The sequence below is a fragment of the Betta splendens genome, chromosome 10 (genome assembly GCF_900634795.4).
Source record: "Betta splendens chromosome 10, fBetSpl5.4, whole genome shotgun sequence".
Lineage (NCBI taxonomy): Eukaryota > Metazoa > Chordata > Actinopteri > Anabantiformes > Osphronemidae > Betta > Betta splendens.
In genome coordinates this window covers 9,935,625-9,961,660 of record NC_040890.2, presented here as the reverse complement: position 1 = coordinate 9,961,660, position 26,036 = coordinate 9,935,625, and the positions used below count along the sequence as shown (strand labels likewise).

Sequence of the window (26,036 nt, the reverse complement as noted above, 5' to 3'; positions counted from 1 at the left end):
CTGCAGCGATTCAAGGTATCCGTGTGGAAGTACTTTTACCTGTACTGTGTTTTTCGCCGAAGGCTATAGTCACACGGCGTTGTTGCGTCAGGATGACATAGTCTTAGTCAGCGCGTTTAGCAATGCATTAACTGCCATGCGAAGTAACTGAGGATGTAGTTACTTGATGAGGCTAAAGTCTAATTGAGGTGTGTTTTGTCCTCAAGTCGTTCGAGGCTCTGCTTCTTCACACACTCCGCTGTTTTTCTTTGCAGTACCATGAAGCTGATCATCCTCAATGACTATGACCAGGCGAGCGAGTGGGCTGCAAAGTACATCAGAAACAAGATATTACTGTTCGGCCCCGGTCCAGACAAATACTTCACTCTGGGTCTCCCCACAGGTAAGACTGGGCTAATTCTGCACACATGGGTGTGTTAGCTAAAACATAGCACAAGACCTATTTAATCCATTAATAAAAAAAGTGGTATTATACATTTAAAATGTCAAATAAAATGTGCTTACTGGGTTATGTTGAGCAAACCTGTCATCTTATCTGCATAGATCTACAAACAACAACAGAAAACATATTTATATACTAACTTCCTCATAGCAATGAATTTAAAAAGCCTATATCCTCAAAATGAATTCCCTCTCATGTTGTTGTTTTGTTTTACACTTCTAAGCTTTTTTCCCGCTTGTTTCAGGAAGTACGCCTTTGGGTTGTTATAAAAAGCTGATCCAGTACTGTAAGAATGGAGAACTCTCTTTCCAGTATGTAAAGACTTTCAACATGGATGAATATGTAGGCAAGTCTACACTTTGTTATTGTCTACATATAAAAGGTTTTGTAAAGACATTCCTCTAGTCTTGCATAATAAGCTGTCATAAAACCATGCACAGGCTTACCTAGAGATCACCCTGAGAGCTACCACTCCTTCATGTGGAACAACTTCTTCAAGCACATAGACATAAGAGCGGAGAACACTCACATCCTCGATGGCAACGCAGCTGACCTGCAGGCAGAATGTGATGCTTTTGAGAAAAAGATAATGGATGCTGGAGGAATCGAGTTGTTTGTTGGAGGTCAGGAGGGTATTCATAAATAATAGACCATTTCACTATCCTATTATCCACTGTTGTCACAGTCTTTAACAAAGCTGTTTCTGTGTCAGGGATTGGACCCGACGGTCACATCGCTTTTAACGAGCCTGGTTCAAGCTTGGTTTCCAGGACCAGGGTAAAGACCCTGGCAAAGGACACAATCATGGCTAATGCCCGATTCTTTGACGGGGATCTTTCCAAGGTGCCCACCATGGCGCTGACTGTAGGAGTAGGCACAGTCATGGATGCAAAAGAGGTTAGGAGCCCAGTTTGATATTGACATTTTAGGATTGTTTGAGTTACTTTATGATCAACAAACGGTCATACACATTCTGTTTTATAATTGATGACTGACTATTGCAACACTGATTTGAGTTGCACAGCTGTTGGGTTATCACACCAGAACCCATTTTTTCGTTGCTTTTCATCAAGGCCACAGGTCACATTTTCAGTTTCTTTTCAGGTCATGATCCTCATCACTGGTGCGCACAAGGCATTTGCCTTATATAAAGCTATAGAGGACGGCGTGAATCACATGTGGACAGTATCTGCTTTCCAGCAGCACCCACAGACTGTTTTTGTATGCGATGAAGATGCCACATTAGAACTGCGAGTCAAAACCGTGAAATACTTTAAAGGTGAGACTAAAGAAACAAGATACAAAACCCTTTTCAGCTGCATCAATTTGTAACTAGGTTAAGACAACGTTTTGCAAAATAGATGTTAGTCCTAGCAACAGTACTGATCAATGCTCTTTCTTTAGGGATGATGCATGTGCACAACAAGCTGGTGGAGTCACTTAATTCAGAATCTAAGAAGAAGTGATCTAAGGAGACCAACGCTGTGGGTTAATGAAGCATTTTGAAGCACAATTAACTCCTTAATAATTCCTTTGTGTTCTGGTGGAAACGCATTGCTATATGTAGTCATTTTAATCGTTGGAATCAATGAATCTCTATATTACTATTCAAGTGCCTGTATCACAGAGGTCTTTACCTATTCAGATGATTGTTATACTTTGATAGCTGTGCTATGCATTTTTGTTTTGTAATAAAGTCTTTTCCTGTCTCTTAAGTGCTTTGAGAAAGTAGTTTTTAGTTGCATCGTACTGTCACATGACAACACAGAAAAACTGGAGTTGCATTTAAGTGCTTCCTGTAAGTTTCAACATCCAGATTCGTATTAGAGTTTATATTATATGCAAATTAGTTTTCTGATTTCATTGTACGTTTTAAAAAGATGTTGTGACAACACGACAACGTAACTAATGCTCTACTACTGTAACAAACATTTTAAACAACTGATTAGCCATTATGTTAAGTAACGTTCTACAATATAAACGCAAGTAAAACGCTACAGTAATGCTAATATTTGTACAATACAATAGTAATAAAAGGGAAACGTTAGATCGTGGAGCTTTATATGAAGAAAATGTGACAAATCGTCTGCTAACAAACCGATGTTAAAAGTTTCTGACAAAACCTGAAGGCAGCAAAAGCGTCAGCAACAGTCAGTCAGGAGGGGTGAAGGAAGGAGATGGCCGACTAGGAGGAATCTTACCCCTGTGACTTCGTCTGCGAGACTCATTTGTATAACGCATCTGTGCAGCGGAAGTGCGAGGGGGACATTTTTAATACTTCGCTCCTCATCCACAATGGCAGAACCAAACAGCAACGTGAGATATCAGGAGGTAGGTGGGCGTTTGCTGAAAATGTTGCTAAAAGCTAGCTGCTAGCGAAGCTATTAGCAGTCAACATTAGCCTCTCGCCGAGAAAACAAAGAGCCCGACATTTGTTTACGGGTGAAGCGCATCCATTCTAAGCTATTATCAAACTAGTTTCTAGTACCAAACTAAGTCAAATATGCAACTACGATGACAACAACGCACGCGACACTCGTTTTCGTTTAGCAGCTGTACAAGTTGGAAGGCTGCTAGCGTGAACGCCTGTAGACTGGCCTCGACAGGGCAGGAAAGCTAGGCTGTAGAATGTCACTGCTGTGTGTGCGCCGTCCAAACATTATAACTGACTGCCCGAATCCGCCACTACTTTCAATTGGCCATGATAAAAGAGACGCACATCTGGTCTGTCGTCCCTTCACGAGGACTGGTTAAAGATGCAGACACTTGTTGCACAGTACGTGTCAAGAACGTGACACACCAAATCTGGAAGGTAACGTGAGATGGTGTTTGCAGGTTCAACAAAACACGAGATTCACAGTATTACACAGCAAAGAATGTCAGACTCGTTAAGGGGCTTCCTCGAATCCAAAGTGTATTACACCGTGACATACAGCAACGGTTTTATTGACCATATACTCCAAATCTGTGTACTCAGATTTAATTCCTTTCAGCCAAGAATTCAGGTTTTCCTTAATGGTATGTGACATCGACTTGTTTTCTGCAGCTGGTTAATGAGGAGGACGCAGCTCAGCCATCCCAGGATGGTCCTGCCCAGGATGCACCACCACCCTACAGCAGCATCGCTGCAGCAAATGCAGGTTAGAAAGCTCAGCGGAAACTCTACATACTGTTGGTTAAGTCTGGTCCAAAGGTGGAATGGGTATTTTTCAGTGAGACTGAAGGGCCAGTGTCAGTTTAATATTAACCTGTGTTTTGACCGAGATTTCAAAATAAGGGCAGACGGAGGAATATTTGTATGTATGTACTGTCCAGGCTTGACTCAGACAAAATTATTTTGCCGTTTAGTTTCTCATCTGTCTGATAGCTGTATAACCATATTGTGCTTTTATTGTCTCATCATGTTTTTAATTGCAATAACAGTATAATTTTGTCAGACCTGCTGGCCAAGTCCAAATATACATGACTTGTGTAGAGAGGAATTACAAGGCCATATGTGATGCTTCTAATGCTCTAATGCTCTCTGATGCTTTCGCTTGTTAAAAGGGCAAAGGTCAAGATGTTGCATAAGTGGTTGTAGCTTTGAGCCCTTCCTGTGTAAGCACATTGATGTGGTTCAGTGTTGTTAGGGCTTGAAGATCTCAAAGGATGCTGCTGGATAGCTGCCAGATGACCCTGAAAAAAGCCCATCTTTGCCTGTATGGAAAAGAACATCAGCAGTAATGGACACTTACGTGACTAATGACTTGCTTCCTGTTGTGACCCCTCCCCAGGCTGCTTTTGTAGTTCTCTATTTTGAAGGAAGGAAAAGTTCATTCTTGTCTGTCAGCATACCCGGATGTTAATGCTAATGAACCACTTACCCTTTAAAAACCTTCTGGTTAAGCTGATACCTTTTAACACTGTCAGATACAATTTTTAATGTAAATTTTGCCGTGAGTGCTCCGTCAGATGTAATAGATATTTGCTTGTTCCGCTGGCAGCTTTCTTCGAATATAAAGAAGATGGAGGCCGATTCCCCAATCCTCCATCTTACAGTGTTGCCACCACTCTGCCCTCCTATGACGAGGCTGAGAGGAGCAAAGCAGAGGCTGCCATCCCTCTGGTCCCTGGAAGAGTCACGGTATCTGCCTCTTTTTTTTTTAACCTTTCTCTCAATGATTCAGTTTTTTGTCACTTGCTAATGCATCAACAAAACTAACGTGTTTCGATATGACAAGTTAACGTGATGTTTGGCCATTTTTGTTGCTCTTAATGCAGGAGGATGACTTTGTCACGAGAGATGACTTTGAAGATGCTGATCAGCTGCGGATAGGAAACGACGGCATCTTCATGCTCACATTCTTCAGTAAGCCTTTGTTCAGGATCTCAGCCCATTATTCAGCCATTTTTGGGTAGGACCAGTCGGTAACCAAATGGTTAGACGGGGTTTATACACAGCTTTACAAAGTTTGCATGTCAGAAGGATAGCACGCAGCAAAGGCCAAAGAACGTTTTATGCTGAAGCGCTTGTCACACTAATAGTATGAACCATTTCTAAAGCTTTGGGTGTTACCAGGATCACAGTGGCCTAAATATTTGTGTAACTGGAGAAATGTAGCCCGACTGAGACTCTTCCTAGGGCTACCAGAAAAGGAGGGGAACCGAATCCTAATGTTTCCCTACCTAATAAACATCTGTTGTGTAGTTAATCTTGGAGGTTTGGTTTACTATTTTCTAAACGTGTTCACAAAGGCTGTTAAATACACCGCTGCAAAAACCCCCTCACACCAGACTAAACACATTATTTGAGGTTGATCAGGCAGAAATGATACTGCTACACTGGACAGACGGGTTTATTTAACCTCGTATGTTTAAAAAACTCAACAATGAAGTGATGAATTTTATAACCCAACAAGCAGCTTTATACTTAAAAACTACAGAAAATGTTTGTTTAACAACTTTTTACTGATTCTCGTGTTTCTCTCTCACCAGTGGCATTCCTCTTCAACTGGATTGGCTTCTTCTTGTCGTTCTGTTTGACCACTTCGGCCGCTGGTCGATACGGGGCCATCTCTGGCTTTGGCCTGTCCCTAATTAAATGGGTTCTCATTGTCAGGGTGAGATCTGTGGACTAATTATTCACCACAGAAAGCTATAAAACTCTATGGATGCTAGGGCACTGTAGGGGGGTTTATACTTCATTGATTATGTGTTTTGTGTTGATTTGCAGTTCTCTACCTACTTTCCTGGTTACTTTGATGGGCAGTACTGGCTGTGGTGGGTGTTCCTGGCCCTGGGTATGTGAGACTCAAACAAATAGATAGGAAAAAACATCACACATTGATAATCATCTTATCTTGTTTGATCACCTTTTTTGCTTTGTGGACTTTAGGCTTCATGCTGTTCATCAGAGGCTTTGTTAACTACTCCAGAGTGCGTAAGTTGGCTGATCCCACCTATGCCACTCTCCCCCGAACAAGGGTGCTCTTCATCTATTAGAGGTAAGGCAGGTTCTCACTGCAAGGGAGTAAAGGCACAATATTAACATTATGAACTCCGGTCATTCAACTGTACCACACGTCCTTCAATGTAGAAGAGATTATTATTATGAATGCAGGGTTTTTACATCTAACCATACCTTTTTAAAATTAAGGATGCTGGATGTGGAACAACTGGATACGACCAAGTCTCTGAAGAGGTTAAAATTAAATTAAAGACCCTTAACGAGAAATAAGCCAGACGAGTTCTAGATGAAGACACCTCCCAATAAAATATTCAGGAACTATATCACCCATTTTTCTTTTGTTTGGGAACTTGATTAATGAGAAATTGTTAACAGTAATAGTCCCTCAGTGTACTCATTAGTAGCAAATGTTAAGTGCTATTTACATTTCTGTCTGTATGGTATAAGTAATGCCTTATATAATTTGATGGTAGCGTACAAGCATGCATCCGCCCTTAAGGTCAATGAATAGGGAAAGTCTCCTGTTGGTCTACACATTGTAGACTTGCCATAGCATGCAACATACTTCGTAATCTGCACTAATCTGACTTTATGGTTTTATTGTGAATATTCTAGATTGTTTTAGAAACCGCACACACACATACACTTAAAGCTTTAGTTAAGCTGTAAATGCCAGTATATGCATTACCACTGCTTTCACTCGCCCATTTGGCTTTAAATGGTGTTTCTGTTCTGTACCAGGAGAGGGCAGTGTTATCTGTTGCTTTTCAGTCATTAGAAACTGGTCATTAAGGGCATTGTCATAACAAAGCGTGCTAGGATGTGATCAAAATGCAGTATAGCCTTTGCATCCTTGTCAGATTTAGATTTTTTCCTGGTTGATTTTTTTCTTTTAGGTTTTTTTGGTGGGTAAAACTACACTGGAAGTCTAGTTGAAGTTAAAGATATGATCTTGGATGGTGCTGCACTGTTTAATTAAACACCAAGCAGCGGCCATCAACCAGATGGCCACAAATGTCAAGTGACAAACCCCCAGAGCAGCTCGGTTCACGGTGAGGGGACGCGGAATCTTTGGACGGTGACAGCAGCGATTTCACGGGTGTTTGAGCACGTTTTCTGGTTCGCGTCCTGAAAATGCTAATTGAAATCTAGCGGGGTGGCTTTTTCATGACCCCTGAGTGAATCAGTGGAGTTGGCGTCATGTTCACTAGAGTCTTAACTTTCTGGGTTTGTCTTTTAACATTGGATCAACTTCTCTGAGAGCATGGAAATAACTTCTGTGTGGGTTTTGCCTTAAGACTGAATTGACACCTGGAAAATGGAAAAGTATTTTTTTTTCTTCTTTATAAAATATAGCGATCGACTATATCAAAGAATGTTCTTTGCAGGTGCACTTTTAGAATCGAAACCCCAAAAACCCAGATGTTCACATCACCAATTAAACGGATAAAACAAGGAATGAGTTTGTTTCAGTTTTCCAATGTAAAGTCAACATACTGCAGATTTCACCATCCAATCACAGTCCTAAATGGAACGAGTTAATATGAATGTTAATGTGGTCCAGCAAACTCAGTTAACCACATCCTTCATCGTGGCTTTGATACAGACCCATTGTGCTTGTTTCTGTGATGTAGAGCTGAAACCTTGGGGTTTTGTTGTTATGAAACTGTACAGAAGTTGTTTAGTGTTAAATAAATGTCACCTTTAATGCGTCACGTCTGACTTGTCTCGATTTGTCATTGTTGTTACTGAACTAGTGACGTGCAGGTCTGCAGATTCCTACATTTTCACTCACTCCTCTTGAGTTCTCCCCTGCAATATTCAGCATTTTCAAGCTTTTAGTTCACCCAGTTCTTGAATGAAGCGTAGACTGTGTGTGATGGTGACTAAGCCAACACATTTGGAGCAGCAGGGTTTCATGTGTCATTTCTGACATTTTTTCTAGGTCACGATGATTCTTTATGTGGCTCTGGATTCCAGGTTTTAGTTACTCATTCCTCTCCTGGCCTCATTGTCCAGCAAACTTTATTAACATCTGGAAATTTACTTCCTAATGAATGCAATTAGATGTTAAACTATTTATTTCCATGACTGAAGTTTATTTCTAAAATCGACCTCTTATTATTTTTCTGACCCAAGTTGCACTCAATCCAAATAGATTGAATAAAATAAGGACAAAGCATCCACAGACCTGCAGAGGCTCTTTGCCTTAACGAACATGCATCAGCTGTAAGAAGCCAGTTGACCTCATTGACTCACTTCTACCACCTCTTCAGCCGGCTCAGAAGCATTTAATATGTTTTCAAACAGAAGCATCCTCGAGCAGCTTTCGCTTCACTTTACGTCTTCACTCCCCAGAGTGGAGCCGGCGCGGCAGGAAGAACACGGCCTTCTGTCCAATGTGAGTCCTCGGACCCAGTTTGGGTTCGCCGTTCTTTTTCAGACCCACGTACCACTTCCTGTCCTGATATTTCTGAGGCTGATATGTGTTGTAGTGGTTTTCCTCCAGTTTCTCCAGGAAGTAACATTCGTCGGTGACCGAGGGCTGTGACACAAACACACAAGCACCGAGAGCTGACAGCACTTACGGTCGGGTTCGAAATCAAACGTTGAAGTCAGTTTTCATGACGACGACGACAGCTTTTCATGATCTACCTCTGTCACAGATACTCACTGAACTGTACAAAGTGCCCTCGTCGCTCATTGCCAGGTAGCGCCCGGCTTCTGTTCCCTGGACGACCACGACGCCTCTGTCCACAGCCTTTATCTTTAACACAGCTGAAAGCAGAAGGTGAAAGGAAATATGCTGGCATGCGGAAGGAGTCCAGAGTTTGAAGCGTTCATCAGACAGATCTAACAATTCAGATATTCCTTTGCACATCTGGAAATGGGCAGTTTATGCCACAGATCACGCAGATGTTGGACTTTAATGAGTCTGGGCTGTGGTTGGTTCACTTCAGGGCAGACTGGCTGGACTGTACGGCCCAGGAGAGCGGTGTGCGCGCTTTAAATACTGCTTGGTACATTTTATTTGTTAATCAGTAGTTTTGCAAGAATCTAAAGAATCCAGAAAGATTTGCAGTTAAATAGAGGCAGTGGAGTGAACAAACCACCTTTGTCTCTGATTTAAAAGGAAGCAAACGCTGAGCATTAAGTTCGAGTACAGCACCTCAATAAACGGACTCATTCAGATGATGACTACAGTATCTTTTACGAGGTGAACATATAAGCGTCGCCAACTGGCTCCAACGTCTCACTCCACCTTCTTCCATAAGTCGGGAATTCACCGGACGCGTGCTTCTCCTCCTGCTCTTTGAACCGCACACACACCTGCGTTCAGGCACCTGAACGCGTCACACCGAGGCCCGAGCTTTGAGCTGGACGCGCCGGGCTGCAGCCTTACTGTGAGCGTCGCCGCCATCCCTCTGGCCCCGCACCGTCCCGTCGGCCCGGATCTGGAGGTGATGTCCGCCATTCATGCAGTACAGCCGAGTTAGCCGCCTGTGGTCCCGCGGCGCCAGGCCGCTGTCCCCGATCCTCGGATCCTCTGCGAGCGTCTCGTCATCCGCCATCCTCGTCCGGGGGGAAGCGGCTCGGGGGCTCGGCGGCTCGGGGTGGGGGGACTCTGGGCGGTTCCGGTTGGGAAATAACCAGCGGGCTCAATCCCCCCGCAGTGGTCAGGTGAACAGGCTCGTTCACGCGCGAGCAGCTCGGTGCGCGCCCCCGACTCCTGGCATCCACCTAAAGCCTGTGGAGTGAGATCTCGGCCTATTGCAGTTCAAATATTCATGATGTCAATAAAGATTTGGATGAATCGTAAAACACAGATGCCGTAAAGAAGGACACAGATAGCGCTGTATTAATATATTCATATTACTGGGCTATTAAAGAGTCAATACTTTCCTGAGTGGAAGCTAAAATTGGTTAAATCACAGATTAACTAACATAAGTTCAGTCAGGGTTAAATATTTATACTGATTGCTTTACACAGGTTGTTCAATACAGAAATGCATGACCTCATCAAAAGTCCAAATCTGCTGTGTGATGTCATTTTAACACAAACCCCCAAAAGACACACAAAAGCTACTGAGACTTGCACAAAAAAAGCAGGTGTCAGGATGGAAAAGCGCATTTATTGGATGATGTGCTTGCTGTGAACATGAACAGTGGCTTACAATGAGCGGCTTCCATTTTCCAGAATTAATGAGTTAACATCATGGCAAACATCAGCATACAGTTGCTGTTTGATAAGTACCACACAGACACATACAAGTCGACCTTTAATCAATGGAGGGGAAGTTCAACCAGAGTCACACTATAGCAGGGAAATAATACAGGGGGGCATAGAAAATTATCTGGAGACAATCACAGAACATTTTTACAGTGGTTTATATGTACATATTCAGGTTTTAAGCAAAAAAGCTTCTTTAGAGAAAGCGTATACCTGTGGAACATGGTCGGCCCTTTGTTGTCAAAAGTTAATGTCTGCATATGTTTATACAAAATAGATTTTAAAACAATATCTGGGTAGTGCAATTTTTTTTTTTTAGATTCAAGCTGGTTGATTACTTTCACAAACAGTATGAGTGTGAAATAGACTGACTATCCTATTCACAGTATTACACAATATGACCAAAGTCACGATGTTCCGAGTAGAAAATGTTTCGTTAAAAACAATAACTGTACATCTGTCTTTTAGTAGCTACTTCGGCCACGCTGACATTTCAAATTTGTCTGTTCTCGCTTTGGTCACCTCGTAGTCAAAACTCAATTAGGCTGTTCTTATGCGGTCTGAGTGGACTGAATAAGTGGATCTTTTCCTGAAAATCTGTCCTGCAGAGATAAAGATATACAACCACCTCCCATATGCCCATAGCTTATATCAGAAAATAAGGAAGCAACCACATTACGCCATGTGATGGTGATAGATTATCTGTTTCTATTGCATATTCAGCTTTCCGCCTCAAAAATGTACAATTAGTGGAAAGAGATACATTTTTGAGAGAGAAGAGGCCAGTTTACGATACATATGCCACTCAATGGGTAGACATGTACAATCTAATGGGATCCAAAACCTTGGGAACGCTCCACGATCACTAGATTGTGCACGTAAACCCAATATATATGGGCCGGTCTGTGTGCGTGTGTATATATATATACTGAAATAAAGAGCAGCAGCAGCAGCAGAGATCTGGGTAGACTGAATGTGAAAGTAACCCTGGAGAAAATGGTTTTCAACTAGATCGAATAAAGTGGAAAAAGGAACCAGCGTATTCTTCAGTGTGCGTCTACGAAGGATAAAGTTGGGAGAACGTTCCTGAAACTTTCGGATCGTTCAAGTTCACTTCTTTCCCTAACTATAGATACTGTACGTATGAAATCCCAGGAGCCAGACTGAATGTTTTTTTGGTTCTTATCAGAACATAAATAACGAAACACGGACGACCACAAACTGTGAATCAGACATCAATCCTGAGCACGGAGTCGCTTCGAACTACAAGAGCGCTTTTACATTTGATGCTGGGGTTCGTTCAGCACGAGAACATTTTGACATGTTTCAACTATGAATGCACCTGTGATGACTCGTTCACTTGACACATTTATCCAATTATTCCTAACTGACGGCATTATCCTTAGACTTTTCAACGACTGAGGTTCACACTCGTGTCAGAACCTGAATAACACAAACATGTCAGGGTTTTGATACTTCACAGACATTTTCAACTGAACGAAAATGTTGCAACATATTTCAAGTTCTTACTTATAAAAAATAGAAAACTGACAGACCTACAATATTCTGTATGATCACGTCTGTGAGCGCCGTGTGCTCCCAACATTTATGACTCACTAACAAAGACCTTAATCCAGTGGAATGGAGCTCAGATAATTCTACACTCTTTCGCCTTTCAAGTCAAATCAATTAGTTTCAATTCTGGGAACAGTTTCCCCTTGAGTTACAAATACTGACCAACTTTCAGCATCACTGAAAACAGACAAAACAGGAGTTTGGCACTGAAATAGTTCCCAGAGAATAAAAGGATCCATTTTGCCTGCCCCCTCTGTCAGCGATGCTCCACTTTCACTGCGATACAACTCTGAGGTAACTAACGCGAAGTGCTATGAACATTGGGGCGTGACTACGACACAAGCAGTCCAATTAACGTGCAAAAGTACTCAAGACTCACAGACATGAAGACAAGGTGGCTACACAACACTGGGGAAGCAGGGGTCAGGGGTCGTCAGCATCCACACCATCCAAAGTGCTGAACACACAAGCCATCGATCAGACAAACGGTGCGCCTTGAAAGGAGCTGCTCCACGTTTCAGGAAGTCATCTATGAGCTCTCTCGCTGAGGGTTTGACAGTTGCACGTGCGCAACACTAAATGTGAAATAGCAGCTGGTGAACTTACAGAAACAGACGGGAAAAAGGCACACTTCCCAAAACGTTAAACAATTCCTTTCAAGCACACGACAAGCAAAGCAACAATACAGAGGCTTCAGTATCATACTACTTAGAGCAGATGCTTATTGAGAACGTGGACATTCCGTCGTCTGCACTTCTGTTGGTTTTACAAAGTAGAACTTTCTGTCCAAATGCCTGCTTCCATCTAGTTTGAGGTGTGGTACAACAGGAAGGAGATTTGATAAATGAAAAATGAATAAAAAAGAAAAACAAACCATGACCTTTATTTCTGATTGGTAGACGCACATATCTATCGCATTTCATTATCACACTGTCAGGACAGGAGGGGCTAAATAACCCCAAAAGGCTATTTCCTAGTGAAAGTCCTCCGCTTCCATCCGAAATCGTATAGAACTGACTTGTACTATATAACAGTCTTTCTTCACAGTCTTTAAAGCGTTTCGCCAAGGTACAAAGTGCTTGAACTGCACTCTGAGGGTGTGCTGCGCAGGAGAATGTGGGACAGAGAGCAGACTTTGAATGTTCGGTCTCCAACGAAAGGAGGACTTCTACGCACGAACGACGAGCCGAGCTGCCGCATCTAAATATACCACAGCCATGGAAGGTTAAAAGGAAAAACCTGCATCTGTGTGTGACATGACGAGTACAATCAGCATATGGTGAAGGTAGAGTATAATGGGCTAAAACTCACGTAAGATAAAAACGGCTAAGATGATATCTGAAGCAAAAAAGGCACATATTTTTCCCTTTTTATAGTATATGTGTGTAAACCTGGAAGAGGTTGGCTTGTGGGAGAAATCACCTTTTGAATGATCGCTTAACAATCCAAAAGAATAGCTTATTACGTCCAAAGTATCCACTAAAGCAAAAATATGCTTTTTAAAATGATTCAAAACATGATTACAACCTCCTAAAAAGCTTACAGTCTAAAAGCCTACTTAAGAGTATGTTAGTTATTCTTTGTTACCTTCCAAGCAACAACAATAACCTGGAAAACAGTAGAAACTGTTAGAATTTGAAAACATAGAAAATACTATCAGAACCTGTACATAGATATTTGTTTTATCTATTTTTAGAGATCACTCTGTATTTGAAGGTAAGAAACCTGAGATGACGTAGACAGTCTGTTATCCACTCTGAGATTAACTCTCTTATCTTACAAACATTTCTTGCTTTTTCTTACACACTACATCTCAGACTGCACAATGAAACAAACTGTGAGCTCACGGTCGGGTTTCCCACACAAACGTCCGCAGTCTGCCTCCTTCCAGACACGCAAGCCACCACGCAACGTTGCATAGTCGCTTTCAAAAAGAATTAAAAAATAAAACATAACAAGTGCCATGTCCCTCGTCTCACGTCGTCAGCGCTCTCCTTGTCGCTTATCGGGTGGGGATGATGAGGGGACGGTTTAAGGCATTCTGTCTGTTACGGGGACTCGTCATTTCTGGTGGAACAGGAGAGCTTTGACACTGCCGGCACGGAATTTTGGTAACTGATTGCTGATGATCTCTGCCAACATCTCTGGGAACTCCACACTCAGGGATTTATTCACAAAGGTGTAGAAGCAGAAATCGAGCAGCCCTCCGACCATCTGCAGACACACAGGAGAAAATATCAGAGGGTGATTTTCATATTCCCAACACCTGTTTAATCTAAATGTGGCCTAGTTAGGGTTTAAAGCTTCTGTTTCATGAAAACAGGTGCAAGAAATTGAAAACAAAGTTTACATGCAGCTAAACATGTACTGATTTCTGTTATTCATAACTGGCTGATTAAAGAGGCCATTTTCCATAATACAATAGATACAAGTATAGGTTTTAAAATCAGCAAATATATTCTTCTGCCTACAGATCCATCCAGTATATGTCTAAAGATCCATCTCATAATACAGACAGTATAACTGTGATCTGGAAACACTTAACCACAGGCAGATTTTAGTTAGTATCTAAAGGAGACTGCTTGTCAGCACGTTGTCAAGCAAGTTTTTCTCAACAACTTTGACAAAGTATTTTCTACAAAACCAACACGCACAGTCGGAATCCACCAGCGCTTTTATATAATTTGGACTAGAAAAGAGGGCGAGCTAACTGCTGATACCAATTTCCTGCTTTTATCATGTGCAGACTTTAGCACAATCTCTTTCAGAAGTGAATCTTGTTCCACTTCTATATATTATTTTAAAAATTAAGATGCACATCACATGGAGTGGCTTCGACATATCTGGGATGTAGCCATGCTTTCAAAAATGCTTAGCTGGAAAACCATTACTGCTACATTTACAGGGACATACATAAGACTTTAATATTGTATAGACTTCCACACCTAAAATGACAAATGCAGTCTTTATTAATATTCGACTGAAAACATGGGACTAGAAAGATTAGGTAGATTATATGATGTCATTGTTGCACCTAAATGTAAACACTTTCTAAAAACTGCCCAATGCAACTTTATATAACTGGAGCACAGTTCACTAAAAATAACAGCCAGATTATTCACTGTGTTGACTGTGTTTAAGGATCACCATTACGTCTTATCGGCCGCTCCTGATTACATGTAACCATGATGCTACACACGCAGGCTCTTAGTACCTCGTGCATGGAGTCGAGCAGCTTGGTAAGCTGATAAAAGCGCTGCCAGTTCTGGCTGGAGTTCTCCTCACGCTTCACGATGGCTTTCCCCAGCTCCTTGATGTACGACATTCGAATCTCATCGAACACCGTCTGGCTCTTCAGGCCGTCCTTTGGCACTGCAGGAGAGAGAAAACACCCAAGGTCAACATTTGGGAAACGGTAATGTACTTTGCCAGTGTAGAGAAGTTTGCAGCAGAAACTTATACTTCACATGAAACACTTCCAGGACCAAGTAGGAAGGACATATTTTATATCCTACAATATAAAACACATTATACACAGTGCCACATTCATTAGATGCATGGACTTTAAGGTAAAACCAGTCTAACCTGTGCTGAGCAACAACAGGACCTTCATGCAGAGATACTCTTCATGAGACACCTGCAGCCGGACCAACTCAGTGGAAATCTTCAGCATCTGTTCGCACTGCTCGGCCATGTAGGGAAGCTTCATCCGCTCCCTGACAAAAATCACAAAACAAATAAGTTCATAACTTATTAAAGGGCAAATACTTGTCTGTACAGCAGCCTTTGCATCTGGAAGATGAAGCAGTTCCCTTTAACGTCACTGTTGAAAGAATGTTTATAAATTTGTGGTTGACAACTTGTGGATTCGATTAAGACGTTCTTTGTGAAAATTCAGCTAATTACTTTGTTAGAGCAGAAAGTTAAGAAGTCAGTCTGAAGGTGATTTGGTGTCTTCTCAGTGATCATGTTGAGTGTGAAAATTAGGTCATGCTGATGCAAAACCTTATGAAATGTTTGTTGCTTACAAGCAGTTTTTTTTCCTCTTCTTAAATGAGACAAAATAAAAAATAAAATAAATGAAGATATACATAGCTCATTATCAAAAAGAGTTATTGGCTCCTATTTAAATATTAAAATGTTAATTAAATATTAAAAAACATTTATGCTACAGTAACATAAAGCAAATATGACAAACAATGAAGAAATAGGCAGAAGTTAAATTTGGCAACTGACTCATAAGAAAATTACCTCATTAGATTTTAATTACATCTTTCAGCTAGTTAACAAAATAAAGGCTTATTACATCCCTAAAAAGGTGGCTGTGCTGACGTCGCTCACTATGTTCACAAGGCTGTTTACAAAAGGAGGCATCAAGTCTATAAAAAGGACGAAACACGGATTACATGACAGCCGACAGACACTGATTCTTGGATGATACGCGCACAGCACAGAGCAGAGAGCAGCACTGACAGACATAAACAAGCAGATGGATGCGTTGGCAGAATGATGGGGAAAAAAAAAATCACAGACGGGGAAAACATTATGATAATCAGCACTTGATTTATGATCCATCTGCAGAATAGATGTGCAGTAGTGTTAGTGTAGTATTAAGAGTAGGACGACTTTCTGCAAAACAAACAGCACAGGCAGAAAACAGATACATACTCATTGATGACGAGGTCTGGAGCGAAGCAGAGCATGTTGCCGTTGCACTGTTGATAAGACCTCCAGCCAAGGCCGAACGACATGAGGAAGAGCCAGGAGCACTGCAGGAGGGTCATCTGATCATCCAGGTGTAGGTTCCTGAATCCTGAGGAGGATGGAAATACCAAATGAACAGTCCATAAAGTCAATATTTGTTCACCAGCACCATCAGATAACGCTGTGTAGCAAATGTGCCAAAATGTCAACATGTCTCCAGACACAGCAGATCCACGTGATTCCTTGTTTGAGACAGAGAACAACAATGTTTTGCACTTTTACAGTAAATAAACTCTCCTGCTTTTAGCTCACGTCTGTAAATTATTCATGCTTCTAATGTGCTGTGAGAACTGCAACATCCCAGACTTTCCTTTGTGCCGTTTTTTTTTTCTACATGCGCTGGAGACACTAGCTACAAATGGAAAGCATTGCACTCCCGATGGCACAGTGGAGCATTAACCTGGCAGTGCCTTGGCCCACTTGACGGCTGAGATGACCTGTCGCCCGCCCAACCGGTTGAGCGTGGTCATGAGGCGGGTGGAGGTGTCGGGCAGCGTGCTGTCGTAGCCAGCGTAGATGGTGTCCGGCTCGATGGCTTTCAGCAGAGACAACATGGTGGGTACGAGTTGAGGCATGCACTTGGGTACAAGGGAGCGAGTCTCCACGGGTAGAGGGGGAAGCAGCTCCTGCGGGTTGCTCTGCTGACGCCTTTCGCGGTTCATCTTCTTGGTTTTACGCGCTGCAGACGAAAAAAAAACAAACAGGCGCCAACATGCAGGAAGGAGTTAAGTAAGGAGAAAACAGGAGCAAACTCATAGATGTACTATCAGATGTTATCAGTGCGGCTGATGTGTACCTTCCAGGTTCATGCCTGCCATGAGACACTTGCGGAACCGACAGGCGGGGCAGTTTTTCCTCCTGATCTTGTCTATGATGCAGTCATTCCTCCCAGCACACAGGTAATTATGTTGCCCTAAGGGATGCAGATGAGGAAGATTAATCTCTTATTTACCATCATAGCCGTGGTAAGAAATCTAGGGAGAAACTAATTAGCTGTTTCATAATCCTCCACTATGTGATGACCTTGGATCCACCCAAAATCAACACGACACCAGAACTAGAGTAAACCATGACGACTAAATCAGTAGGGAAAAAAAACTTTGAGGCTTTGTACCTTCCACTGCTCTCTTAAAGAAGACCTTGCAACTGCCGCAGGTGAGAACGCCATAGTGGCAGCCTGAAGCCTCGTCAGAACACACCAGGCAGATTTTCTGAGCCTTGCTCTTTCCCTGCGCCGTGGATGTACCGATGCCCCCATCGAGTTTGGTGGTTGAACTGGAGGGAGAATGAGATTGTTGAGACAAAGCAGAGAAACACCAGCAGCAGCCAGTCTTTTATATCCATGCAGAAATAATATGCTTTGCAGTGACAGTGCTATCATCTAGTTGTGCACACATATTGGTCAAACCCATATTATGACGCACGCTTTGCAAGTTTACAACTCAGAGCTTCCATTAACACAGCACATTTTTCTAGCAGAGTCAATATGTTCCTCCCACTTTTCCCAGCCGTGCCTTCAGCATAAAAAAAGTGAGAGTGTCTTTGTGGGTTTAGCCTTTAAGGCGAACATATCTGAAGACCTGTGGTCGCATCTTAAATCCAGTGGTTGGCATAAATCAGCCCTTCTTCCTCAAATGTTTCCAGACCCAAATGCAAAAGTTAGACACTTCTACAAAACTACCACTAGAGGAAGTCAGGCCTTGCTGCATCTTTACACCAGGAGTCCACACCCCCTTTCTAACCCACTGGTCTCTGCAACAACAACGCCCACAGTGAGGGGATACTGAGCTGGAGACGTGCACGTCTGTCCATGTGTCTACGCAACTGCCACTGAAATGAAAACAAACTGCAGTGCTGCATATGATGTGATGTGCTCTGAAATGTCACTGCACACTGGAGTTCATTCAACAGCATGAAAGAATTAGCATGAAAGCAGGACGGGACCCGGCAGTCAGCGGGCGCAGTAGGACGGGCAAACATGAGTGAGACATCAAAGCGTAGAGTCCAGGGGCATTGAGCAGTCAGATTAGAAACCAATCAGGCAGAGACCTCGGAGGGGATGTCTAGCCATGACAGGACTGAAAGCTGCGTGAGCACCACTGACAGCACACTCCGGTCAATAGGCATGTTTGTATTCAACACAAGCGGTGGTAGTTTGCAAGAAGTTAAAATTTTTGTTTTTGTGCTTGGTCTGGAGGGATCATATTGAAATGCCTGGACTACATGTGCAACCTGACTGTGCTGCAGACTCTGCTAGCAGCAGCGGTAGGAACACTGGCACGTGTCCACTTGCCCCTCTATTACACCGATGCAGGTGAAATGACTTCACAATCCACCTGCCCCCTCAATGGACAGAATAATAATTGGCTTGGTGCTCTGCTGCATCTCTTATGCTAAACGCGGCCCGCGTTGCTATTTTCAAATCAGCAATGAATCAAATGACTTTGTGTAACGTGAAAGGTGCACACCACCATCAACAGCATATCTGTTTATCACCACCAACCAACGCTACCAGGTCCAGTTCTTCAGTTAATAATAAATAGTAGCTGCCATAACAACTTTCTTGATTATGTGATTATGTGCGATTATGTCTGCTGTGTTTACAGCATCTTTGCCTGACAGCAAAATGGAAAATGTTTCAAAAAAGAAGGAATAAGGTTTAAGGTCTAAACTAATGATTCAGTGCAGAATCAGTACTAATAACAAAAAAACACTATGTATAGGCTTGCCAATAATTGTTATGACAAACTAAAAGGTACTACAGTGTAGTTATTACTTGGAATGGTTATTAATGTTTCCTCAATTCCTCATTCCACTCTCTTAAGGAACATGCCTGAACATGCAGTCAAAAATCTAAACAAAACACCAGCAACCGCAGTGAACGGTCATACAAATGATGTAAAAGCTCCGTCGCTGTTATGACGTAAGCAGCATCTGTCTGACATGCACATTTAGGGCACTGCCTCTGACAGCTCAATCGCACACAGACATACATGTACGGACCCACACAAACAAAAGGCGGTTCAGGCTCGACGCAAGGGTGCGGCGTCCAGCAGGGAGGGTGGAGGTGGTGAACCTAACCCAGGGCGCTGATAATGATGTCAGGGGCTGGAATAGTGTCAGCAGGACAGCTTTACTATGGCTTTACGCTACTGCTCTAAATCCAATTACTGCAGCTGCTAGACCTGCATGTGTCCAACCACACAGTAGGTCACAAGTGGCGTTGCTGCTTTACTTCAAAACTCAATTTACAGCTGGCAACATAGTTATGTCATAAAGAAGGGCCGTGTCTATTTTGGTGCGAGAAAAACAATCAAAGCTGCACAGAAACGGGGGGAGAGTCCATTTCCTCTTTTTGAAGGCATCTGTTAAAGTGCGTGCTCACCATCGACAGGAAGTTCTTTCATTCCCTCACGGGTTTACTGTCGGTCTAAGCTCAGTCAGAGGGAGAGAGGCACCCTGACGAGGGCCTCGGCTTCAACCAGAGCAGTACGCTAAGAAGGGCAACTGCGTGTGTGTGTGTAGGACAGATCAATCAACGTGGGCTTTAATGAGCCAATCCACTTCACAAACGTGGCCCAGTGCCCTGCTTAACAATTCATAATCCCCTTTTAGCCTTATTTATCACAAGTAGCTCGTCAGGTCCCTTCACATGAAGCCATTAAAGTTATATTAGCGCTTAGCCATTTCCTTAAGAGTGTGATGGATCTATTCCTGTTGCATTTATTGCACATTAGTGACATAAATGCGTCACGTATCAACCTACAGTACTTCACTCAACCCAGAGACAAACTCTGAACAATATTTTTTCTCAACCGCGTGTGTCTGTGGTTAAATGCGGTGAGCACAGGCCCCTGAATAGAACTAAAATGACAGAGTAAGGATCCATACCGAAATGGCACAAGCGTCCACTTCGATTTCTGAATGAGTAACCATTAGCACCGACGCTGATATGGAACAACAGCACCACAAACCTCTGAACTTGAGTAAAGCTGTGCGAGTAAAGAGAGCAGAGGAGGAGCAGGCGGAGGTGCTCTTCTATGAGGTAAGATCCAACAGAAAAGGGGAACTGGTCTGCACGCACCAAACCATTCACACATGCAGAACAACACATCCTCTATGACGGAGTGGAGAGACTTGGTGTTTGGCCAAAGTCTGGGCTGCACGCCTTGAAAATATCTGCTCCAATAAAAACAGACTGTATATATTCATTATGACACTGACATTACATTAACACCCTTACTAAACACAAGCCAAGCTGTGGCAGCAAACAAATACATTTTCCATACTGTATAATATTCAGGATGAGATTAAATTGTACCTGTCTCCTGCTTGTGCAACTGACAAAACAATTTTAATAATGGCCACAAGCAGTAGCCTCAAGCAGCATCTACTACTAACAGCACAGGAAACGAAACTTAACCCATGAGCCCAAGAGAAATATCCCCAAAGAATTTGAGTTTCCATAGCAGGAGTCATTAGTGTGTAAAGGTGGCATGTAAAATGAATTGGAGGCTTGTCTGTGCACATAACTGCAATATCTTCAGCTGTACGTGTTTGCAACTAGATGTAGGAAGAATCCACTCCCAAAGTTTGAATCTGTTGACTGTGAACATAAAAGCAAGAAGAGCACGAGCACTGCGCAGGCCGCGCTTTACCCTCTTAACCTCAATATGGGGAATTTCTATAAGCCTGTTCAGTGTCAAAACACAACAAACTAAATGCAGAAAAGGCTCAACTGTGGTTACAGGGGAATGCAATAATAACCAAAGTAACTGGAATGGCTGGCATTTGATCTGCTGCGTTCAATCGGCGCCAGCTGCGCGGAGTCGAGACTAAAAGTAGGTCAGGAGAGTGAGAGCTTGGCGGCGGCGCTCTGTAGTCCACCTGACTAGCAAGGCACGCAGGGCACACCCACATGCACACACATGTGCACTCCTACACACTCTCGCACCGAGATATGAAACGCCAGCGTCACGCGCGAGCAAAAGTACAGCAGAGGTCATCCTCCACCGCGGGCCGAGGGGCCTCGAGCGCCTGCGGTGGAGGAAGAGGGGCAGAAGAGTGAGAGAGGAAAAGACGACAAACAAAGGGAGAGAGTGGTGAGGGGTGTGTCAGAGCAACCGAGGAGCAACGCTGACCAGAGATTACACTGAAACAGAGCTGAGGGTGTGCATGCACTAAATATAAACCCCTTATAAATATATACATGACTCTACATAAATGGACTAAGAAGCACAAAGTGCTCGTGTAACCAGGCTGTGAAAACACAGTTCTACTACAAAGTCGTGCAGTGTGACGCGCGGCCTGAGGCTGGGAAGCACAGCGGCGCCGGCGGTTCCGTGGAGAGCGTTCCAGCTCTTACTCAGGGTTCTAAAAGGCAAACGTGGACGCAGGACGCGCACCGGTTCTACGGAGGAAAACTCTCTCTATTTATACGTACTCTGTTCAGCGGTGAGTCAGCTTCCAAAGCTGACTCAGTCTTCCCATATGTGACATTCCCTGGAGTTTTACCACCTTGGTGAAGACAGTCAGATTTGTTGTTGGACTTGTTCAGGCACTACTCTATTTAGCGTGCCTCGCTCTGCACAGCAGGCTGTGGGCCAGCAGGTCGCAAACTGCATGGTGGTATCTACATATTATTAGGAGTCAGGCGGTAGGAGGCTCACGGCGCTGGTCATACCGCGACGAATGGCTGCATCTCTTTCTTTAAACACTGTATACAGAACATGTGAGGACTACAAACAGCAAACATGCCTGTGTGTGAGAACAGTGCTGTTCACAAAACCAGTTTTATTGCTCCTGCAAACAATTAAGTAAAATGCCTCCAAGAAACTCCAGGGACAGTGTACAATTAGAATGTTTTTATAGATCATATGTGCACAACGGTTTTAATCAAACAGCAATAAAACTAAGTCCAAGTCCAAGTAATTACACTTAACCCATAAACTGGACTATACACTGTGGGGCAGGAAATGCCATGCTGAAAACAAAGGTCATATAATAGAACTGAAGAAGCCTTTAGGAGGAGAATGTCAGGCTGTCTCAGCTGCCACAGCACTCGACTTCACGGAGTTACATAATACAGTCCTTCAACAGGAGCTTTGAGATCATCTACCACAAAAAATCATCCGCCTTTCCCGTCTTTCCAAGCAGGTTGTTCCTTTCGGCAAACGCAGTGTAAATCAGGTCACGTCACATCAAAACATGTAATCATATGATGAGGGTGTGTGAGTTGGAACAAAGCGGACTTTTTCTCAGGGTGAAACATTCCTCGTCTCGTTTGAAAACCGGTCGATGAGTCACACTGTTAAACCGAGTCATTTTGGGAAACTGTGAAGCAGTCAATGAACAGAGAAGTCACAGAAAAATGAAAAGCCGCGTGGCGGCGGCAGCTACGTTGAAAAGGACGTGCTCGGAGCGAGGCAACACTCACAACACTGCAGATCAGTAGTGACGCCAGAGCAGGAAGCACAAACGGCACCATTGCGTGAGAAACTGGAGGATATGGTGACCTGACGCCAACCGCCTCACAACCACAGATCCACCGCAAGCAGGCCTTCAGTTGATTTCTAGCCGCTGAATGTCATACAGGTTGAGGCGGAGATCCACCACAAAAAAAACAAACTCCTACTCACTAGGCAGACACACACACATGAGAAACGCTAAGTTTACACTTTGATAAGCCCAAATGTAAACAGCCATAGACCCAAATGCATACCATCATCAAGGTTCAGACTATGTGCACAAGATCCTGTTTAAACTGACACACATCAGTTAAATGACAGGATTAAAGCCATTTGTGAGTTGTATGTTGTGTTTCTTTTCAACTGCTCGTGCCCAGACATTACAGTGAGGGGGAGATTGTGAAGATCGCACCAAGCATCATTTGACCAGACTGTAAAATCCCACCCACACTTGTGCGTGACCATTTTGATCTGATCGCTTTATGCTAAAAATTGCGACTCAATCTGTCACGAGTGTGAGAGACACACACAAACAGGCCCCTACGATGTTGGATTCTGGCAGACAGCTGCTGGGTGAACATCTTCTATTCAGCTCTTCCACAGCTGAACCCATAAAATCATACTGGGACGCCAATAATAACTGAACAAAAGACACTTTGTAGGGCCGGGTGGATCCAATACTGTGACACACATTCATCTGAATGAGAACTTTCAGTGGAACCTTTTCCACAGGCAGAAATTCTTTCTTATAGTCAAACCATTCAGTAAAAGCCGCAGTTCATTCATCCCTATTGTTGAACCAACTCCCCCCAAGTCCTTGGAGACAGATCTGCCTCAAGTGAAGACACTGCACATCTCCGGTTTATTTTTGGCTCCAAAATGTCCTTATCAACCACCGTGTGGCTACTTCTGTGACAGACTGAGAAGGGCCGACAAGGAGTGAAAAGAAAAACTGCACTGTAATGCAGAATACACCAAACTGTGCGCCAGAGAATGCCGCTGCCTCCGTCGCTTACCTGGAAAAGGGGGTGGGGAAGGGCAGAGCAGCGGAGAAGGCTTCGCTGGCCCTCTGCATCAACAGGTCGTCCCCAAGACCTTGGCTGGTGTTGCAGGCGCCGCCGATGGTGGTGACCAGGGGGAACAGACCGGACACGGGCTTCTGGTCCTTGTGCTGCTGCGCTTCGGCGCCGCTTGCGTTCATTCCGAAGTGGTAGGTCTGCCCCCCCGACGTGCTGACCCCACAGATGGATATGGGATTCGAACTGGGCATATTTGCGGAGGACGCGCCGCTCATCTGACAGTAACTGTGGCCTGCAGATGTTTTCTCCTGCTTGATCACTCCCGGGCTGCACAGCTGGATGAAGCCCGCGTCCTTTTCTTTCTTTACCAATAAAGACAGAGGAGTTGAAGGGGTCAGCGGGGAAGCCGAGGATATGCCAGAGGTGGACTGATCTGGGCTTGTCATATTGCTCCCATTGAGCGCAACAGAGACCGCCCCACTGCCATTGCTGCTCTCGAACTTCTCCGATGTAACGTCCCCGAGAAGAGAATCGTCTCCTAGAGTACAAAGGAAGGCATCATCTCCCACATAAAAATCTGAGGGAGACCCTGTGAGCTCAAAGTCTTGGAGCAGGTCCAGCGTGTTCTCATTGACCAGTTTCTGGCTCACGTCCACATCTTTCCCAATCGGCCCAAAATCATGATCGAGGTCGATTGGATCCTGGTCTCCCTTATCCATGGAGAAGTCCTCGTTTTTCATGGGGAAGAAGTTGGGATCTGACCCCCCGGTGAGAGAATCCATGGAGCAATGGGTGTGGTCTCCGATGCCGGCCTCGAAATGTCCCGCCAGGCTCTGACTCCCTAGTGCCGTGGACGTGTGCGTGTGGGACAAAAGCTGGGGCCTCTGGACTTTGCTCTGGCTCCTGGGGCCGGCGCTGTCAAAGGAGGGCCGCAATGTGGCAGTGATGAAAGCGGAGGCGAGGTCCTCTGGGAGGGGGCTGTTGCTGAGGCCGTTCGGCACCTCTCCTGGCTGCATCAACGGGCTGGATGGGAGGATCACAGGGCCGGCAGACGCGATGGACACGGCATTGCGAGGGGCCACTTTCAACAGACCTCCCAGCTCAGGGCTTTCGGTGTAGACCAGTTTGCTCAGATGGTCCTCTCTTGGATATGGCACCTTCTTCAAGCTTTTATCCATCTGTCCGTGGGGGAGGATAGAGACAGGGAGCGTTAGCAGACATAACGCAACGTGCACCGGCGTCACGCCGTATTGATTAAACCCCCGTTTACAGCCACTTACTCACGCAGTAACGATTTTAACCCGGGTTGAGGATCGGCACGTGCAGAAAGCAAGCGGACCGGACTGTAGCGGGCACGTCCCGCATACGCGCCCTTGGTCGAGGAGCGCGGCGCGCCGCGGCGCAAACGCTGCGGGGCCGCGTTTACCGACGCCGCGCACAAAATGTTGCCCGCGCCCGAGGTGCTTGACACCCGACGTCAGAAGGTCTAAGCGGCGTCACGCGGCAACCACACGCGGACGGAGCCGCGAAGTTGATGCAAACGCAACACAAGCTACCGTTAGCTCCCGGCTAACTTTTGCCATGCTAGGTTACGGTTAGCAATGCGGCTATCGGGTGAAGTTAGCGTTTCGTTCCAGTAATATTAGCCTGCTCGCTAACAGCCCGTTTAACTGCACAAATAATGTGACGGGAGTTATGTTATTGGAGCCGTGTTTAACTAACACATATATTACATAGTGTGTGAGTGAAACGATATTTACCCTTGAAACGACTGTTTGTTGATAGGTGTCCGTATGTCGTCTGTCAACATTGTTTTCGTTGAAACTGGCAGTCAACACCACGCAACACAAGCTCGACTCTGTTTGTCAACGTTACACTCAACGCGTCGCGTCCGAGCTACATGTCCAGAAATGCGACGACACGCCAGCCTCGGTCTTCCTGTGGGGGTCCTCGGTCATCCAGTTCGATCTAGCTGGGAACAGTCATGCAAACTGCATTGAACTGGCTGAGCTGTGGGGACCTGCAGCTAGCCATTAGGAAAGTAGGCGCTAACCTCCAGGAAAAACATACAAAATGGAGAACAGAGACGAGC

At 44.3% G+C, this 26,036-nt stretch overlaps 4 protein-coding genes across 4 annotated transcripts; 2 read left to right on the top strand and 2 right to left on the bottom strand.

Moving 5' to 3' along the window:
* Nucleotides 1–254: 254 nt before the first annotated feature.
* Nucleotides 255–2,157, top strand: gnpda1 (glucosamine-6-phosphate deaminase 1). The gene is made up of 6 exons (XM_029164520.3): nt 255–382; nt 687–788; nt 883–1,065; nt 1,155–1,339; nt 1,547–1,721; nt 1,847–2,157. Exons 1-6 carry the CDS (start codon nt 259–261, stop codon nt 1,906–1,908), a joined length of 831 nt encoding a protein of 276 aa, XP_029020353.1. The 5' UTR covers nt 255–258; the 3' UTR covers nt 1,909–2,157.
* A 421-nt stretch (nt 2,158–2,578) lies between these two features.
* Nucleotides 2,579–7,603, top strand: LOC114863957 (NEDD4 family-interacting protein 1-like). Its single transcript, XM_029164522.3, has 8 exons — nt 2,579–2,773; nt 3,489–3,582; nt 4,426–4,565; nt 4,703–4,790; nt 5,417–5,541; nt 5,655–5,721; nt 5,817–5,925; nt 6,078–7,603. The coding sequence occupies exons 1-7, from the start codon at nt 2,738–2,740 to the stop codon at nt 5,921–5,923; spliced, it is 657 nt and encodes a 218-aa protein (XP_029020355.1). The 5' UTR covers nt 2,579–2,737; the 3' UTR covers nt 5,924–5,925; nt 6,078–7,603.
* Nucleotides 7,239–9,654, bottom strand: fgf1a (fibroblast growth factor 1a). The gene is made up of 3 exons (XM_029164523.3): nt 9,292–9,654; nt 8,563–8,666; nt 7,239–8,433 (listed from the first exon to the last, which is right to left on the bottom strand). The coding sequence occupies exons 1-3, from the start codon at nt 9,458–9,460 to the stop codon at nt 8,236–8,238; spliced, it is 471 nt and encodes a 156-aa protein (XP_029020356.1). The 5' UTR covers nt 9,461–9,654; the 3' UTR covers nt 7,239–8,235.
* Nucleotides 9,655–10,001: 347 nt separating this feature from the next.
* Nucleotides 10,002–26,024, bottom strand: nr3c1 (nuclear receptor subfamily 3, group C, member 1 (glucocorticoid receptor)). The gene is made up of 9 exons (XM_029164787.3): nt 25,705–26,024; nt 23,942–25,122; nt 17,573–17,733; nt 17,255–17,371; nt 16,859–17,137; nt 16,363–16,507; nt 15,280–15,410; nt 14,909–15,066; nt 10,002–13,908 (listed from the first exon to the last, which is right to left on the bottom strand). Exons 2-9 carry the CDS (start codon nt 25,120–25,122, stop codon nt 13,756–13,758), a joined length of 2,325 nt encoding a protein of 774 aa, XP_029020620.1. The 5' UTR covers nt 25,705–26,024; the 3' UTR covers nt 10,002–13,755.
* Between the last annotated feature and the right edge of the window lie 12 nt (nt 26,025–26,036).